At 37.8% G+C, this 19202-nt stretch overlaps 3 protein-coding genes across 4 annotated transcripts; all 3 read left to right on the plus strand.

Annotated features, from left to right (window-relative positions):
- The first annotated feature begins 1173 nt into the window (after positions 1-1173).
- Positions 1174-7284, plus strand: LOC120274683 (SWI/SNF complex subunit SWI3D). The gene is given in 10 exon segments (XM_039281208.1): positions 1174-1454; positions 1456-1742; positions 2022-2551; positions 3618-4184; positions 4266-4429; positions 4505-5145; positions 5254-5388; positions 6212-6399; positions 6575-6921; positions 7016-7284. Coding segments are annotated over 9 exon segments (2958 nt in total). The 5' UTR covers positions 1174-1269; the 3' UTR covers positions 6836-6921; positions 7016-7284.
- A 1072-nt stretch (positions 7285-8356) lies between these two features.
- LOC120274757 (proline-rich receptor-like protein kinase PERK7) lies at positions 8357-11538 on the plus strand (the record flags this gene model as incomplete). The annotated part of the gene is made up of 8 exons (XM_039281286.1): positions 8357-9014; positions 9172-9684; positions 9760-9846; positions 9926-9996; positions 10082-10158; positions 10250-10397; positions 10522-10683; positions 11012-11538. Coding segments are annotated over 8 exons (2004 nt in total), but the record flags the coding sequence as incomplete, so codon positions are not given.
- A 1082-nt stretch (positions 11539-12620) lies between these two features.
- On the plus strand, positions 12621-19198 carry LOC120274753 (coatomer subunit gamma-2). Of its 2 annotated transcripts, none has more exons than XM_039281282.1 (18): positions 12621-12762; positions 13202-13299; positions 13383-13433; positions 13514-13627; positions 13720-13920; positions 13996-14100; positions 14436-14543; positions 14613-14843; positions 15291-15541; positions 15626-15797; positions 16336-16491; positions 16580-16630; positions 17026-17166; positions 17280-17477; positions 17584-17715; positions 17797-17970; positions 18251-18490; positions 18895-19198. In XM_039281282.1, exons 1-18 carry the CDS (start codon positions 12717-12719, stop codon positions 19087-19089), a joined length of 2664 nt encoding a protein of 887 aa, XP_039137216.1. In that variant the 5' UTR covers positions 12621-12716; the 3' UTR covers positions 19090-19198. The 2 variants fall into 2 exon arrangements, with proteins under 2 accessions (XP_039137216.1, XP_039137217.1); XM_039281283.1 differs by having other exon boundaries at positions 13999-14100.
- Positions 19199-19202: the final 4 nt, after the last annotated feature.

Raw genomic sequence — 19202 nt, forward strand, 5'->3', positions numbered from 1 at the left:
AAAATTTTGAGGCTTATGAGGAACTTTCCTCATGGATTGGGACCGTGAACTTGCCTCGGGATTAGGATTAGATGATCTTGTAGTGTTGCCTCTGAAGTACATTGTTCTTTTTCTAATATTATTTGAAAAAAAAAATGTTTATATGTGGTAGGAAATTTTTAGGTGTGAATAATGTGCACGATTAATAAACTTTTTTTTAATGAGATTTTTCATTAATAGGCATAGATTATTTCTTTTTTTAAGTTAATTTTATATGATAAACGATTTATTTAAAATAGTGAGGCAGATATTTGGTGTAAATTATGCAAAAGTGATTATATATGCTTGTCGTCTACTTTTGATCTATTAGCTTGGTCTTCTATGGAAGATATTCATAAACTTTAGTCCATACAAGTGCAAAGGTGAATTGCGAGTATAATTATCTCGACAATGCACCCTCTAACATTTCTTGTAAAAAAAAAATTATATCTGTTCTTAAAGAATCTTCATGTACGATGACCACTAGTTAGCCCAATGGTACTCACCATTAGGCTAAAACGAGTGGATGGCAAAAGGCACAAAATCAAAATCCTACACTTGAGTATATTTTAAAGTTTTATGTAGCAATATATATATATATATATATATGTACTATTCACAATATTATATTATTAGTTTGATTTAGTTTTGAAAATCTTATAAAAAGGGTAGGCTATCCCCACTGGTGATTACATGCACTTGTGATTGAGCTCTCTCCGGGGTTGCATAGTTGATGCACCTTCGAACCTGCTTGTCCTTTATTTTATCAGTTGTTGACTTTGTAAAAAAAAAATCTTATAGGCATATATAAATTTTTATTGATTTATATGATCAGGTTAATAAATTTTTTGATAGTCGAGAAACCACCGTAATTGATGCACCATTTTAGATATCTATCCATTGACAACCTGTCAATAGAACGCGGTTATTGTCTCTGTTAAAAAAAAAAATAAAAATAAAAAATCCAAATATGATATGACTATAGTTTGTTCATTGATTTGGACCCAAATTTCAAACGGGTCCAACCCAACCAAGTCTAAGTTGGCGCGTGGTTTTCACCGAACTAAATTTAGTTTAATAATTAAATGCCGCGAAAAATAAATAGTTTTTACTGAAAAGAAAAACCCCGAAGTCTTTCAGGTTCGTATAAAGCACGAAGAAGAGTAGCCATGGCGTCTCTCTATACTCTCCCATTCTCCATCGTTGCCAGCAACGAAGCTCTCCAATCCCCGCAATCTCGTCGCGGAATCCATGGAGGAGAAGAGCCGAGATGCTCCCCAACCTCCGGCGAATCCCCAGCCTCCTTTGTTGCCCGAAACCCTAGCGGAACCCGGCCCCCGTCGCCGAGCTGGTGGTCAGAAGAGGAAGGCGGTCGCTTCCACAGCCATCGTCTCCCCTGTTCCATCCAAGCGTCTTGCTAAGGAGCGGAACCCCTTATAATCTCCCCCCTTCTGTTCATAGTGGTCCATTGACGAGAGCCAGGCAGTCCCCTAACAAATTTGCTGCTGCTGCTGCTGCTGCTGGAGTTCAGCATAGGGCGACGGAATTTGGAGGGGGTTCTTCGTCTGCGGGGAATGGGGTGGGGAAAGTGGGGTCTTTGGTTGGAGATCTGATTGAGGTTGAGGATGATGAAATGTTGCAAGCTGAGGAGCCGATCGTGGATGCGGAGTTTGATGCTGTGAGATCTCGCGGAACTGATGTCCATGCTGTTCCTACGCACGCTGGTGAGTTTCTAAGGGTTTTAAAGGTTTGAGATTAGATGTTGGAGTTGAGGATTTTAACTGTTGATTTTTGTGTTTCAATTGCTTTTGGATCTTTTGTGGGTTTTTAGGGTTTCTGCTGGACATTAATGCTGATTATGCTTTAGATGCATTCAATTCCTTTTTTCTGACAAATTTCTGCTGCTGATTTGGTTCAATATCCTAATCAAAACCCTGTGAAATGTGAGAATTTGATTACAATCTTGGTAGTGTGTAACTCTGTGTTCAAACTTCTATTTTTAGGCTGGTTTTCGTGGAAGAAATTTCATCCGCTTGAAAAGCAAGCGCTACCTTCATTTTTCAATGGGAAGTCTGAGAGCAGGACGCCGGAAATATACATGGAGATCAGAGATGCCATCATGAAGAAATTCCATGCAGATCCACAGACGCAAGTTGAACTGAAGGATTTTTCTGAGCTTTCTGTTGGAGATATGGATGCAAAGCAGGAAGTGTTGGAATTCTTGGATCACTGGGGTTTAATCAATTTCCACCCGGTTCTGCCTTCCAACCCTGATTCAAGCATGTCTGCTGTTGAGGATGAATCTAAAGCAAGCCCATTGCTTGATAAGTTGTATCATTTCCAAAAAATTCCATCAAGGTCCCGTGTTGCTCCTAAAAAGCAAAATGCGTCAGTGCCTGCTGTCCTACCTAAGTTGATCCCTGAGCTTGCCATTGCTGATGATTTAGTTCGGCCTGAGGGGCCTTCAGTTGAGTATCATTGCAACTCTTGCTCGGGAGACTGCTCCCGCAAACGTTATCATTGTCAGACACAGGTTAGCATTTGTCTTTCAGAGCTGATATTTCATATAGTATATGCTCAATTTTCCATGTTGGTTTTCCCTAGTGGTGTGTGACTATTACCAACTATCTCTGTACAATGTCCAAGAGGATTTTACTGGTTCCATGTTTTGTTGAATTCGGGCCTGGAAATGCTTAATAAATTGGTAGGGTCATCCATTTTACATACATCACCCTGGCCTGGCCTTGATTCTAATGACTTGTATGGTATGACTGGAGTCTGGTGAAAGCATGGTTCCTTTTCTCCTTCACATATAACAGTGTAGGGCATTCCCGGTCATCCGTTTTACATACATCACCCTGGCCTGGCCTTGATTCCAATGACTTGTATGGTATGACTGGAGTCTGGTGAAAGCATGGTTCCTTTTCTTGTTCAACATATAACACTGTAGGGCATTCCCAGTGGCGATTGAATATAGCCATCTATGTAGAATATTCTATGGGATAGAATTGGTTTTATGACATGGCAAACATTGGGCTGTAAACTGGCATGTGATTATAATGGCTATTGGCTAGTATGTTATTACTGGAGTTTGATGCCAGCATAGCTTCCTTTCTAATAATATGCAATTACTTAATCATTGTGGAAGCATGTTTTCTTATGTGGAGTACATGGGTGAACTTGTGTTTGGTTCAACAGTTCAGCTATCTAAATACTCACACCATTTCAATGTAGAAAACATGAGAAATTTCTCTAGCTAACATTAATGGTTATAAGATGGGAAAGGAAATAATGGACTCATATGCATCATGTGGAACTTGGTTTTGTTATGATTCATGGTGTATAGTTTTATTGTTATGCAATCCACTTGGAATGTGGTGCCTCTGATATGGCTGAAGCATCCGTATTCCTGTTGTTCAATGCGCATTCAGTTTTATTTTGATACACCTATAAAAGAACTTCAGATAAACATAGTGAGAAATATTCTAGTTTCTGGAATTCGATTTTCCAGCTTTGTTATTCCGGATTCAATGATGTTACAATATGGTGAACCAAATACTGACCTAGGATATCCTAATTTTAACTTCTGTTTTCTTCAGGCCGACTTTGATTTATGCAGTGAATGCTTTACAAGTGGGAAATTTGGTTCAGGCATGGCGCCAGCTGATTTCATTCTTATGGAATCGGCGGAGGTTCCTGGTTCAAGTGGGGGGAGTTGGACAGACCAGGAAACCCTGCTTCTCCTAGAAGCTCTTGAGCTCTTTGGAGAAAACTGGAGCGAAATTGCAGAACATGTTGCAACAAAAACAAAGACCCAGTGTATCTTGCACTTTCTTCAAATGCCCATTGAGGATCCTTTTCTAGAAGGTGATGATGAAATGGATGACAGCATCCAAGAAAATGTGGACCAAGTTGATAAAAAATCTGTTAATGCACAAGACCTTGAGGTAAAGGAGGCTGATAATGCTGGGGATAGAGATCAGCCTGCTTCACCTGTAATAGATCCATTGAAGACCAAAGACACAGATAAGGTTGAGATTTCCTCTGAGACCAGTGCCAATATTGCTATTGAAGTGCTGAAGACTGCATTCCAAGCCATTGGTTACTCCCCTGAACAAGGAGAGTCTCTATCATTTGCAGAATCTGGAAATCCTGTTATGGCATTGGTAAGCAAGCCACTACCAAAATAATTTGGTATTTTTGATTTGATTAGATGTTAAAGATGGACCTCCGCATTTCCCTTGCAGGCAGCATTCTTGGCAGGCCTAGTGGGGCCAGATGATACCACCTCTATTCGTAGTTCTTTGAAAGCCATATCTGAGGATTCTCCTAGCATGCAACTTGCTACAAGGCATTGCTTTCTTCTTGAAGATCCACCTAGTGATAATAAGGACCCACCGGCTCCTGATAGGTTTGTGCTTTAACCCATTCCAAAGTTGCTAACAATTAGTGATAATTATTATGATCTGTCACCTGATTTATGTAGTAAAACCTACAGTGCTGTTACTGATGCAAGCACTGAGACCCCCAAACAGGATGACCAGATTTCACCCCCAGAAGAGAATGGTAAAATAAACTGCTGCAGGGATAAGAGCGAGGAAACTGAACTTCCTGCAGAAAAGGAGGATTCATTAAAAACTCTGGAATCACAAGAATGCTCGCAAACAGAGCGTGCTGCGAAGGAGTTGAAAGACTTACCTTTGGCAGTGGAGGCAACACCTGCCATGGTTGGGGGATTGGATGATACATGTATGCCATCAGAACATAAGAATCCTGTGCAGAATGGAGGTGATTCCTCTTTATCTAGTGTGCTCACTTCCAGTGATGGAAAAGAATTGAGAGATTCAACTGGAGAGCCTGCAGCAAATTCAGTACAGAAAGTAAAGGTTCTGGAATCAGCCAAAGAGGAGAAATCTAATTCCATCAAAGAGTTGGGTAATGTAGCTCATGTGCAAGCAGATCAAGAAGGGTCGGATACACTAATGGATGAAAGTGGCTTACAATCACAGGAATGTTTACAGAGATCAAATAATGCAGATGCTATGCCTACTTCAGCTATTTTGGAAGAAAAAACAACCGTTGAAGTAGCTGCTTCTGGCCCAACAGGCATGAATACTGAAAAAGGAGGTATTATGTTTTGGGTCAGATTTTCATGGCCACGGATTTAATATTTTTTAAGAAACTTGGGTTATTCTAGTTATTTTCTTTGTTAATTTTTTTTCCTTATTTCTGCAGATTCTTTAAAATCCCAAGAATTTGAAAGTCAGCAGAAGGAAACAGATACTGAGCCTTCTTCAGGTACCTTGGAAGGGAAAGGTACTGAGGAAGTAGCTGCTTCTGTTCCACCAATTAATAGTGGGGAAGAAAGAGGTATGATTCTGCAGCCTTTCATTTTGATGGTTTTAACATTTTGGTGATTCATGTGATAAGTCCTTTTTTCTCATGTTTGTGGAAAATCCTTCTGAAAAGGGTACGTAGGTGCTCCGCGTTTGTTTCTAATTTGTTCACTTGGATTGAGACTTCCAACTGCTAGTATCTACTGAAGTGCCAGCTGGTCAGATTATGACTGAACGATTTTAATGCTTATTACCTTTTTCGGCTGAATATTCTGAACTTTTAAAATCCCTTAGTCTGTTGCTCTTTGTCCTTGATATGTAGCTTGAAATTTTGAATGTAATGGCATATTCTGCATAAAGGTGGGCTCCCACGCAGGCTTACTTTCAGTAGCTGTTTGTCCACAGTTAAACTGTGGACAACTGTAGTTTTTTATTTACGTTTTTGAGGTTCTATTACTATTTAGTACTTTCGTACACTTTAACTGCTGAAGGTACAAGTCATCTTCTATGCACCAGGTAGTTTCTATCGAACTGGACTTAACAGTGTTATTTTACAGGAGTGACCGTGATGAACAGGCTTGTCTTCACTTTACTGTACATCATTCAAAGAATGTTAATATAACTTTTTACCCTCAAGATGTGAACTTCTAACCTTTTTGTGGTGCTACTTGATATAGTTATTCATGAATATTTTTATGGAGGAATCATTAAGTAATACGGCCCTTTGAGACAGCACTGTTTGACCTATGGTGTTTTTGTGAAGTTGGTGGATGATTTTGATATAATCTACAGCACCAGTCATGGCTCTCATCCCTGCCATATAAATCTTTTAACTTGTTCCTTGATTAATCTTGCAGAAGAGGATGGTGTGAAAGCAGTGCCTGGCAATGATGAGTTAGCAGAAAGAGACAATGAACACAATATTGATAAGATAAAACGTGCTGCAATCAGCGCAATCTCAGCTGCTGCTGTGAAGGCCAGGATTCTCGCCAGTGAGGAAGAAGATCAAATTCGGCAACTTGCAGCATTGGTAATCGAGAAGCAGGTAATATACGAAACTCTATTCATTTCCGTCCTTGCTTTAGTTGTCTGTATTTCATGGAATGTTCTATAAATGATTTCTCGAAGTCCAAATGATTGATATCTTGTTTACCATGTGTTTTATCTGAGAGATAGATACCAGATACTGATTTTATGCGGTTAATTCCTTATCTTTGCAGTTACACAAGTTAGAGACTAAGATGGCGTACTTTAGTGACATCGAAAGCATGATTATGAGGGCGAGAGAGCAAATGGACAAAACTAGGCAAAAGCTTCTTCATGAACGCGCACAAATAATTGCTGCTCGATTAGGCATGCCCTCGCAGAGAGTGACTCCACAATCATTAGCGGCAAACAAAGCTGCAATGAACTATATTAACGCAGCTACCAGGCCGCCAAACATGCCATTTCAAAAACCACCGCTTGCAAGAAGACCGTGAACATCAATTTGTTCGGCCCGATCTTCACACAAATCTTTAGCAAGTTGCTCTCTTTAACATATTGCCCTGCATATAATCACGAAAAAGTAGTTCTTCATTCCATCTGCTTCATTATTTGATGTAGCATGTCAACATTGCCCAAATAGCTTCTCATTGTTTGAAATGTGTTTAATTTTTCAGGTTCAATCCAGTTGAATGTGGCTGAATGCAGCGACATTGAAGCGGATTTTATGCTTTTATGAACTAGAGGTATCTAATTCTGGAGCTGATCCAGTTTTATTTGTTTTGGCTCTCCTCTTCTAATAATTATCTACTAGGTATGTATTTGTATCTGCTGAATCTAAGACATTGAAGATGAAGTGTAACATTGTCTTACTTCTGTTGTTTATATCCAAAAAAAACTATGGACTTTCTAATGAATTGTAAATGTAAGTCAGGAATTCAATTTATTTTCTTGTTCGCTTCTAAAAATTATTTTCTTTTCTTACATTTTTTTTATTCTTTTGACAAATTCGATAAGTTACTATTTATATCAATTATAATGCTTGTTTGATTGCATTTAATATATACTCCCCCTTTGTTGTTTTTTATTTGTCACATTCATCTAATTTACAATAATAAAAATTAGTTTGTTACTTATATTTTATAAAAAAATTTATTATTTTTTAAAATTACTCTGATTTAAAATTTCACTAAATGGAGTATATAATTTAATGCTTAATTAATTGTAATTTATTTATTTAAAAATTGTACAAGGATATTAGATTAAATAGTAAATTTGGAAAAAAAAATATTTAATGTTGTAAAAGATTTATAATAAGATAAGCAAAAAAGAATAAAGAAGAATAGCAAAACTAATATTTTACATTATAAATCTTTAGGGGTTATTAAATCACCATAATTGATGCAACATCGTACTTATTTATCTTTTTGATACTTCTTTGCGGGGTGGCGGTTTATCGCCTTCGGCTTTTTTTTAAAAAAAAAATTAATTGTGGCATAAACCAATATTTTTTTCCTTGCATTTTTTTATTTTACAAATACCAAAAATAAGGAGGCAAACCCAAATCCCCCACACGTGAGGTCCCAATCAACGCACGTGTCCCCAACGGCTCTCCTCTCGCTCGCGCGGGAACAGCCCAACGACCAGTCAAAAACCCCGCGAAACACTCACCCCCTTCAAACAATCAAAAACCACAACCAATCCCCTTCTCCTTTCTTCTTCCCTTCCCTTCCTTTTCTTCATCTAAAATTAGCATCCTTTCCCCAAACTCTCCTCCTTCCAACTCAAATCCCCATCCCTTCCCCTTTCTGCTCTTCCCCCCATCAAAAAAACAAGGTTCTCTCTTCTCTTCTCTTCTCTTTTTCTCCATTTTCAATCCATTCATGCTTTACAATGCTCTCTTCTTCTTCTTCTTCTTCACTATTTAATGGTATTCATTGTTTGCAGGGGTGTCATTGCATTGAAGGAGCAGTTGCAGGGGAGGGTTGAAGTCCTCGGAACCACAACTCCATTGAATCAATGGCTTCATCCCCTGTGACTGCTCCACAGGTCAACACCACTTCTCCTTCACCGTCGTCCTCTCCTCCATCTCCCCCTTCTCCTTCTGCTCCTCCTCCTCAATCCCCGCCCCCGCCCGCTTCTTCACCGCCACCTCCCGCCGCCGCCTCTCTCCTCCTAAAGAATCCCCTTCCCCTCCTCCTTCTTCTTCTTCCCCTCCTCCTCCTCCTCCTAAAGAATCCCCGACTCCACCTTCTTCTTCTTCTCCTTCTCCTCCTCCCCCTAAGTCCTCCTCTCCGCCAGAGAACAGCGATAACAATAACAATGACAATAATGATAATGATTATGATAGTGGTGATGATGGTTCTTCTTCTTCTTCGTCTTCTCCTTCGAAGTCCTCCCCTCCTGTTCCTCCTTCGCGTTCAGATGCCAGAAGCGAATCTTCTCCAAAGGCACTCTCTCCGCCCAAAAGTTCGTCAAATGGGGATAATGATAATGATAGCTCCAATTCTAACTCTGGTGATGGGAGCTCACATGTGAATTTGCCTATCATCATTGGTGTTGCTGCTGCTCTTGGATTGTTTGTCATTCTTCTCTTTATTGCTTCACTCTGTCGTCGTACCAAGAAAAGGAAGAAGCATCATAATTCTCTGCACTACTATGATTCTTCAGCCAAAGGTATTTCAACTGCAGTATATCTCTTCTACAATCCAATTTCAAATTTGTCGAACATTTTGTTTTGTAAACAAATTTGATTCATTGTAAATACGTCATCGTTATACATGCTAGAGACATCTGTTATTTTTTGTGAATGCTAATTTGTTTCCGATTCTAGGCGGGAGTTACTACAGCAGCGGACCACCTCCGAAGTGGCAAAACGGGCAAGACCACATTGTTAAGCTCCCTCCGCCTCCGGGCGCACAAGGAGGCGGTTGGCAACAACCTCAGTCAGTGACGAGTGGTGAAGTGAGCTCCGCATTCTCTGGTCCCCATGGTCCTCCATTGCCTCCCCCTTCTCCAACCATTGCCTTAGGCTTCAACAAAAGCACCTTCTCCTTCGATGAACTAGCTGCTGCTACTAGTAGCTTCTCTCAGGACAACCTTTTAGGACAAGGCGGCTTTGGATACGTGCACAAAGGTGTCCTTCCTAACGGCAAAGAGATTGCGGTGAAACAACTCAAATCAGGCAGTGGACAAGGGGAGAGGGAGTTCCGAGCAGAGGTTGACATCATTAGCCGGGTTCATCATCGACATCTTGTGTCTCTTGTCGGTTATTGCATTGCCGGAAATCAAAGGATGCTTGTTTATGAATATGTGCCGAACAAGACACTCGAACATCACCTCCATGGTTATCTTTCTTTCCCTTTCATAGTTTTCTTCAGTGAGTTTTATGCTTAGTATTTCGTCGATCTTTTGATTGTAGGTCAAGATCTTCCGGTTATGGACTGGCCTACAAGAGTTAAGATTGCTTTAGGATCAGCTAAAGGCCTTGCTTACCTCCATGAAGATTGTGAGTAGTTTTTTATCAGAAAATCTTCATTTCTTTTCTCTGTTCTAATTGTTTTTTGGTCTATGAAATATAACAAAAGGTCACCCTCGAATTATTCATCGTGACATCAAGTCGGCAAATATTCTACTTGATTATAAATTCGAAGCCATGGTAAGAAGACTTACTCACCGAAATTAAGATACATCAAACATTAATATTCATTGACATTGAATATTTTTTTATTCTACTTGTGTAGGTTGCAGACTTTGGATTGGCTAAGTTGTCTTCTGACAATCACACACATGTTTCGACTCGAGTCATGGGAACATTCGGGTGATCCAAATGTTTCCTCTTTTTTATCCCTGATTCAGAATTAATTTTTTTTTTTCCTGTGAATATTGATATGCTTAAATTATGATTTCAGGTATTTGGCTCCTGAATATGCATCAAGTGGCAAATTAACCGAGAAATCCGATGTCTTCTCATTTGGAATTATGCTTCTCGAACTGATCACTGGACGCCGACCTGTTGATACTTCGAACACAGCTATGGAAGACAGTTTGGTTGATTGGGTAAGTCTGTTGCTTCGGAAATTCTTAGTCCATGACTAAGAATCTATCTCACTGTGTTCGGAATTTCAACTTTAGAAAGGAGATTTTGCAGTATTTCTTCTGAATTTCACATGTGTGTTGACAGGCAAGGCCGATAATGACACAAGCTTTAACTGATGGTAATTTTGAGGAGCTTGTGGATCCCCGACTTGAAAACAACTTCAACACGATGGAGATGACTCGAGTTGTAGCCTGTGCTGCAGCCAGTGTTCGCCATTCTGCAAGGCGACGCCCGAAAATGAGCCAGGTACATTATTCCCCTTACCAATTAGTACTTCAATCCAATCTATAAGCCGAAGGTAATACTGTAAGTTAGTCATTATATAGTATCATTATAAATACTGTTGTACCCGTATTCATTGCCGTTTCGACAGTGTGATGAAATTAAAATGCGAAGACGATCAGTTAACAGATTGGATTAACTAATGTATTGTTTTCGCTACTTGTTCAGGAATTATATATATTGAATAACTGTCATCATTGTATTAATTGAGTTTTGGTAGTGATCACTGATCATGACAATGCTAAAAATCTCAGTTTACAGATCAGATGAACTAATACATTATTTTTCTCAGATTGTTCGTGCATTGGAAGGCGATTCATCGCTTGATGACTTAACTGATGGAGTGAAGCCGGGGCAAAGCACATACTTCAGCTCGGGCTCTGAGTACGACTCAGGCTCGTATGCATCAAATATGAACCGATTCCGTAAAATGGCACTCGAAAGCAATGCATATAGCGATGAATACAGCGGAATAACAAGTGAATACGGCCTCAATCCATCGTCATCAAGCAGTGAAGGTTTCTCAAGCGAACTGAATCCGGCCGGCCCACCGAGACACCGTCCTCAACCTTCACACTGAAAAGAAAACTTAAATAAGTATTCTCATCAGTTTCAAATGCAGAATTACAGAGAACGGAAAATTTTTCGGTTAAATTCTGTCTAACTGTTTGTGTTCTTGTTTGTTGTTGAGTTAATGGCATTATAATTTAATTGATGTTTTACAAGCAAGTTTCTCCAAATATATATATATGGAGTCATGTATTATTGTGTTTTTCTTTTAAACTCTATCAACAGTGCTTATATTGATGTAAATTTATTCTTGGCTGATGAGAAAACTATGAAGTTTAAGTATTTAATTGTCAAGGAGAACATCCAAATTATGGTTTATTTATTAATTCATTTTTGGTTTTTATGTGAACAGATGATTCATGAACATTTATGGCTTTTGAAATTGGTGTTTCTAATTTTATTCTGTGCACATTAAATTGCTTCTAATTTTGTTATAGACATTTAATTAATGTTTCATTGCAGAAATTTCAATTGATTTCTTATTTTACATTATTTGTGTGAATATGGCGTGTGTGTGTTTTTTCTTTTGGGTACCTAAAGAAATAATAATTTCCAACCGGAAGGTTGGTGAATCACCAACTTCAACATGAGATTCTTTTAGATAATAATTTGGGGGAGAAAAATGTATATTTTCTTATGTGTTTTTTGTTTTTAATTTTACATTCAATTATATAAATAGATGAAAACACCCGTTAAAAGAAAGTCTTTATGAAGGGCATGCATAATTACATATTTTTTAAAAAATCTTTAAAAATCAAGGTCTTGTGGCCGTGTGTGTATATATATATATAAGGTCACGTCTTTTATGAACATTCGTAGAATTGGATTATACGAATTTTTTAAGTCATTGGATTCAAATCCAAAATCCTCTAATTTTTTTCAACAAGACTTATTTATAATAGTTCCAACAGTAATAGCAAGATCTTGTGGCCGTGTATATATATATATATATATATATATATAAGGTCATGTCTTTTATGAACCTTCGTAGAATTGGATTATAAGAATTTTTTAAGTTATTGGATTCAAATCCAACAATTGAAAATCCTCTAATTTTTTTTCAACAAGATTTATTTATAATAGTTCCAACAGTAACAACAGTTACAATACTATCGATTGTGCCTATCTCACTTTAGTATTATTTTTTTATCGACGAATTATCAATATATATATTTTAAAAAGAGTACACAGGCAAATATAATTATTTTTTTATATAAATTTAGGGTACATATGTCTATACAAATATGCAGTTTTACAAGGACATAGTCGCTAATTTTCATACAAGGGTAAATACGTCATTTCAGAAATACTTATAAACTCGCACTCGCGTCCAAAACGCTCTTCTTCTTCTTCTTCTTCTTCTCAGCCTCGCTCGCGTGCTCGCGCTGTTCGTCTCGCTCGTCGCCGTGGATCCCCAACAATCGGAGATGGCGCAGCCTCTCGTGAAGAAGGACGATGATCGGGACGACGAAGGTAATCTCCTTAACTCGCTGTATCACGATATCTCGCTTCTTGGATTCATGGTTCCTTTTTTACCTCTTTGGATCTTTCTTTTTTGTTTTGGGCGTTGTTTGTTGATTAATTGATAATTTTTAGTGTTATTTGATTCAGATTTGTAGTTCTGGTTTCAGATCTGTTGTGTTTAGATCCGAAATGGATGTTTTTTTTTTTGGTTTGTTTGATTTTTCGTGTTTTTCACTGGATCTGATTGAGTTTTGGGGGTTTCTTCATTGAAATATGAGATTATATTTGTTGGAGAATTGGAGTTACTGTTCTATTTTCGCACAATGTGGTGAATTGGGTGTCGAGATCTAAGTGAGCATTTCCCGGAAAATTTGAAGCTTGTGAAGAAATACGATGATCTAATTGTGATTTTTTTTTTATATATAATTTTTTTTTGGATTAATTGCAGTGGAGTACTCTCCTTTTCTGGGAATAGAGAAGGGTTTAGTTCTTCAGGAAGCTAGGGCTTTCCATGATCCGCAACTAGATGCCAGGAGATGCTCTCAGGTTAGGTTTTTCACTATTTCAATTTATACTCGTTGGCAATGTCTTGATAGTTGTTTTATCAGCTGATGATTTTGAATTCGTAGGTTATCACGAAACTCTTGTATCTTCTGAACCAAGGAGAGACGTTCACCAAGGTATTGCTTTGGCTAATCTACTTGTTTATATTATCATGCTTGCATTAGCAATTGTTTATGTAGCTGTGGTGTGACTGTAGATTGAAGCCACAGAAGTCTTCTTTGCGGTGACAAAGCTCTTCCAGTCAAAAGATACTGGGTTGAGGAGAATGGTTTATCTGATAATTAAAGAGTTGTCACCCTCCAGTGATGAGGTAGAATTCATCATTTTTTCCATTTTCTTAAACACGTGCTGGGTATAGATTTACATCTTCACATTGGTTTGGTTTGGTTTGATTTGTGGAAGGTTATTATTGTCACAAGCTCATTGATGAAAGATATGAATAGCAAGACCGATATGTATAGAGCAAATGCTATTCGGGTTCTTTGTAGAATCACAGATGGTACATTGCTTACCCAAATAGAGAGGTACTTGAAGCAAGCTGTTGTTGACAAGAATCCTGTTGTTGCCAGTGCTGCTCTTGTTAGTGGTATCCATTTGCTTCAGGTACTTATTTCTACTGGATTAAAAAAATATATATATAAAGGATGCACATCAAATTTTATGCTAATTCCTATTCAGCAGACCAACCCGGAGATTGTGAAAAGGTGGAGCAATGAGGTGCAAGAGGCTGTTCAGTCAAGAGCTGCTCTTGTGCAATTCCATGCCTTGGCTCTTCTTCATCAGGTATGACAAAGCACTTACTATTTTTTTTTCTTTGTTGTTGGTGAAGCCATTAAAATGTGGGTGTGGCACAATGACTAAATCCTATTTTGAGTCATCATTGAATCTGACATTTGGAATAACTTTGTGTTGAACGCCTGTGGTTGGTTTTATCTGTCAATATGCTGAGAAGCTTGAAATTTTACTGCTTAAGTTCTGATTTTGACAAGTGTGATTTGCCTTTGACTGCTTCTGTTGAATTTTATAGGAATAGTCTAAGTGCATATTTCAAGCTTTGTTTGCAATTATTTAATATTTGACTACTTGATTCTGATATAAATGATGGCTTGCAAATTCAGATTCGTCAAAATGACCGACTGGCTGTGAGCAAGCTTGTTACTAGTTTGACAAAAGGAGCTGTTCGTTCACCTTTAGCCCAGTGTCTTTTGATAAGATATACTAGCCAGGTATGTTAATCTAACTTGAACAATAGTCGATGATAATTGTAAATAGTGAGCTAATATGTAGGTCATCAGGTAATTCGTGAGACAAGCAATTCGCAATCTGGGGAACGCCCTTTCTTTGACTTTCTTGAATCTTGCCTGCGACACAAGGCAGAAATGGTTATATTTGAAGCTGCAAGAGCAATCACAGAATTAAGTGGTGTGACTAATCGGGAATTGACCCCTGCAATTACAGTTTTGCAATTATTTTTAAGTTCATCCAAGCCGGTACTTCGATTTGCAGCTGTTCGAACTCTAAATAAGGTTGATTATCTTTTTATTACCTTGATTTTATATTTCTGATGAAATGCAAATTTTAAGCACAGGAAATTATCATACTATATACATAATCAAAATTGATAAGATCACAGATGTATTGTTAGCAAATGCAAGCACACACTTATTGCAACCTTTGGAAGGCTGTGCTCTTAATTAAACATTTGCTTTTGTATAATATGATGGTATTCTAATTGTTAAATATGCTTCTATAGTAGCTAGTAAATATTCAAAGGTGTGCATATTGATTTCTACATATTTTTTTAATGCTTCAAAGATGATCCTTAATCAAAACATGAACATGACTTTTATCTCTTTTCTGGTAATTCACTTGCACTATTTTTAACTTCTGTTTGTATTTTGTTAGCTTTTACCAAAAGATGGATTGAATAAATCTTTATTAGATCTTATCTTTTGTTCTATGATTTTTAACAGGTGGCTATGACACATCCTTTGGCAGTTACAAATTGCAACATTGATATGGAGAGTCTAATTTCCGATCAGAACAGGAGTATTGCAACTCTTGCTATCACTACACTTCTCAAAACTGGCAATGAATCCAGTATAGATCGTTTGATGAAACAGATCACGAATTTTATGTCAGACATTGCTGATGAGTTCAAGATTGTTGTTGTGGAAGCAATTCGATCTCTGTGCTTAAAATTCCCTCTCAAGTATCGCTCATTGTATGTGCAATCATGGCAAACCTTATTTTGTGAATTTACAATATATCTTTCTGATGAGGTTTAATCTACTCTACTGCTTGTCAGGATGAATTTCTTAAGCAACATTCTTAGGGAAGAAGGCGGGTTTGAGTATAAAAAAGCAATTGTTGATTCAATAGTGATTCTTGTCCGAGATATACCTGATGCAAAGGAAAGTGGTCTGATTCATCTTTGTGAATTTATTGAGGATTGTGAATTCACATATCTTTCTACTCAGGTAATTTTTTTGCTTAAGCAATTGTTACAGTTGATTTCCTGAAACTTATTGGTGCCTTAGATTTCCTGAGATTGAGGATTGTGAATTTATTGGTGCCTTAGATTGCAACAGTTTCTGCCCTAGTTACAGTTGATTTCCTGAAACTTGTTAAACAGGAACATAACATATCATGATTATAGATATGAGAAAGCAAAGATAAAGAACTGATCTGTGACATGCAGCGTATCCAGTCTGTTTTCTTTCACTTCTCTGATCAGTTCATATTCTTCGTTAAGTAGAAGCATGATTGCTGGAGAGTGATACATTAGGAATCTACTTGGATACATTCCAAAAACTAGGACAATGAACTTGGATGCATAATGCATGAGCATCTCAAATTCGTTATTCATTGTTTGGTTGTAGAAGAGCAGCTCATGACCTAGTCCTGTGTGGGGGCTTTCAGAGTATTCCTTCAAATGATTTCATATTGTAATGTTTTTCTAATGTTGAGATTATCAGTTAGTTGATTAAACAACTCTTTTTTCCACTGTTTTTTTAGATACTTCACTTTCTGGGAAATGAGGGTCCAAAGACGTCTGATCCAACTAAATACATACGTTACATATATAATCGTGTTATTCTTGAGAATGCTACTGTTCGAGCTGCTGCAGTGAGTACACTGGCAAAGTTTGGTGCGCTAGTTGAGTCATTGAAGGTATTATGATTACATTTTTCATAAAGTTAAGATTTTTAAAGTGTTGTTTTTCTTTTCATGCTGAAACTTACTGGGATATCTTTTGTAGCCTCGAATATTTGTCCTTTTGAGAAGATGCCTTTTTGATATTGATGATGAGGTAAGCTTCTGTTTTAACTTTATGGATCATTTCATTTCTTCTTCAAGATTGTGATACATTTTCTAAGATCTCCACAAAATGGTGTTATATCCTATATCATCCTGTGCTCCTTCCACTAACAGGATACCAATACATTGGACATTGTAGATATCTTAACAGGTTCAACTCATAGTTTACTTAATAGTATGGAGTCAGAAACAAAAAATGCAAGTATCCTTTTGATAGATTTGCTTAATGGTTTGCTGACTTAAAAGGGATTCTAGTCTTGTGCATAATTAAAGATAAGATAAATTTACTTGAAGCTGTAGTTGCTTGATGACTTCCTAATTACGGCATGGCTTTTAGAGTTTATTGATAAGAAGCTTTGCATTCTTATCTTCTATGTGCTAACTTAGGTTCGTGATCGGGCAACACTCTATCTCAATACACTTGGAGGTGATGACTCTGTAGGTGAAACTGACAATGATGTGAAAGAGTTCCTTTTTGGTTCTCTGGATGTGCCGTTGTCCAACTTGGAAATGAGTTTGCAGAATTATGTATGTGCCTAACTCTTTCAGTGGAATTGAATTTGCATGTTGAAAACTACATGCCATTGTAATACTCAATGATCCACACCAATTCTTCATCTGATATGTATTTGAGAATGCAGGTGCCCTCTGAAGAACCTTTTGACATTTCTTCTGTACCAAAGGAGGTCAAATCACAACCTCTTACTGAGAAAAAGGCTCCTGGTAAAGTGCCAACTGGTTTGGGGCCTCCTACCAGCAACCCTACATCAACTGTTGATGGATATGAAAAGCTGCTTTCATCCATTCCTGAATTTTCCAGCTTTGGAACACTCTTCAAGGTTATTAACTCTTATATTTTTGTCTCTCAAATAGTTGATGGCCTTATAATCTGATAAAACTGTGTGTTTTATGGTTTCATTTATTTATTTATTTATTGTTGAGCAGTCTTCTGCTCCTGTGGAGTTGACAGAGGCTGAAACAGAATATGCAGTTAATGTTGTGAAGCACATTTTTGATGAGCATGTTGTGTTCCAGTACAACTGTACAAATACCATTCCTGAACAACTCTTGGAAAATGTAAGTGCCGCCAGAATAAGGATTACTTCGTTCCCCTTGTAAATCAACTCACATATTATGAATTTTACTTTACTGCACCAGGTCATTGTTTTTGTGGATGCTTCTGACGCTGAGGAATTTTCTGAAGTGGCATCAAAGCCACTAAGATCCTTGCCCTATGACTCACCTGGGCAAACTTTTGTAGCCTTTGAAAAGCCAGCTGGAGTTCCTGCTGTGGGGAAATTCTCCAACCTGTTGAAGTTCATTGTTAAGGAGGTAAGCTCCTGCCATTTTGTCATTGAGAAATTCGGTTTTAAGTGTGGGCTCTCTTTTTAATTGTATAAATAATTGGAACCACTATCAGAAAGGTTTATTTTGATGCTCCTTTTTTTTCTCTCCTCATTTTATGTGTTTGCACCATTAAACAAATTTGATAATTATTTAAGTCGATGTATATTGACCATGACGTTGTGTTTTCTTATTTTTTATTTTTCTGATGGTTGAGTAGATCAACATTAGCATGTGGAATATTGATAATTTATATGTCATTCTTCAGGTAGATCCCACCACTGGAGAAACAGAGGATGAAGGTGTTGAAGATGAATACCAACTAGAAGATCTTGAGATTGTTGCGGCAGACTATATGCTGAAGCTTGGTGTCTCCAACTTCAGAAATGCCTGGGAAAGTATGGACCCGGATTCTGAGCGTGTTGATGAGTATGGACTTGGCGCGCGAGAGAGCCTGGCAGAAGCTGTGAGTGCTGTCATCACCCTTCTCGGAATGCAGCCTTGTGAGGTTAGTGACGTTAGTCGCATTCTATACCCGATTACCCGTATTTACCTCAACTGTCATAAATTTTAGTTTAGCCCAAACCAGCCTAAACCAACTGTTTGTTTATCTTGGTTTACCAAATGTTTGTAGTTTTCATAACTCACCGTTTTTGCCTTGCAACTTTTCATACATTAGTGATGGCTAATTCAAAACCTCTGGATGTAGTTCTTCCTCAAATTTGCTGATTGACTTCACAGAAATCATGCCAATTGCTTCATTGAATAATCAACCTAGAACTCACCATCTTTTTGCCCAATCTTGTCATTTAGTTTTCATGTTTAAATTGGTTACCTACCATTCTTTCAAATCTAAATAACCATAAGCCTGTACAGTTTGTCTGACACTTAAAATTTGGTTTTGCTTATCAGGGAACTGATGTTGTTCCGAACAATTCAAGGTCACATACTAGTCTCCTCTCTGGTATTTTCATTGGCAATGTCAAGGTGCTAGTCAGGTTATCATTCGGGATCGATGGCCCCAAACAAGTCGCAATGAAGCTCGCGGTCAGGTCAGACGATCCAGCAATCAGTGATGCTATTCATGAGATTGTCGCCAATGGCTAACCATATACAGCACCTCTTTTTCCAATTTTTGTACAAGGAAATTCAGGTGACTGAAACCTCATACATGTTGTCTTTGGAGCACAGATATATCATCATGTGTTTATGTTTATCAC

This window comes from Dioscorea cayenensis, chromosome 13, assembly GCF_009730915.1.
Source record: "Dioscorea cayenensis subsp. rotundata cultivar TDr96_F1 chromosome 13, TDr96_F1_v2_PseudoChromosome.rev07_lg8_w22 25.fasta, whole genome shotgun sequence".
Lineage (NCBI taxonomy): Eukaryota > Viridiplantae > Streptophyta > Magnoliopsida > Dioscoreales > Dioscoreaceae > Dioscorea > Dioscorea cayenensis.

Coding starts and splice junctions, on each gene's coding strand:
- LOC120274753 (XM_039281282.1), top strand. CDS start 12,717: ATGGCGCAGCCTCTCGTGAAGAAGGACGATGATCGGGACGACGAAG. Junction 13,300..13,382: donor ATGCCAGGAGATGCTCTCAG/GTTAGGTTTTTC, acceptor TTGAATTCGTAG/GTTATCACGAAACTCTTGTA. Junction 18,491..18,894: donor TCGGAATGCAGCCTTGTGAG/GTTAGTGACGTT, acceptor TTTGCTTATCAG/GGAACTGATGTTGTTCCGAA.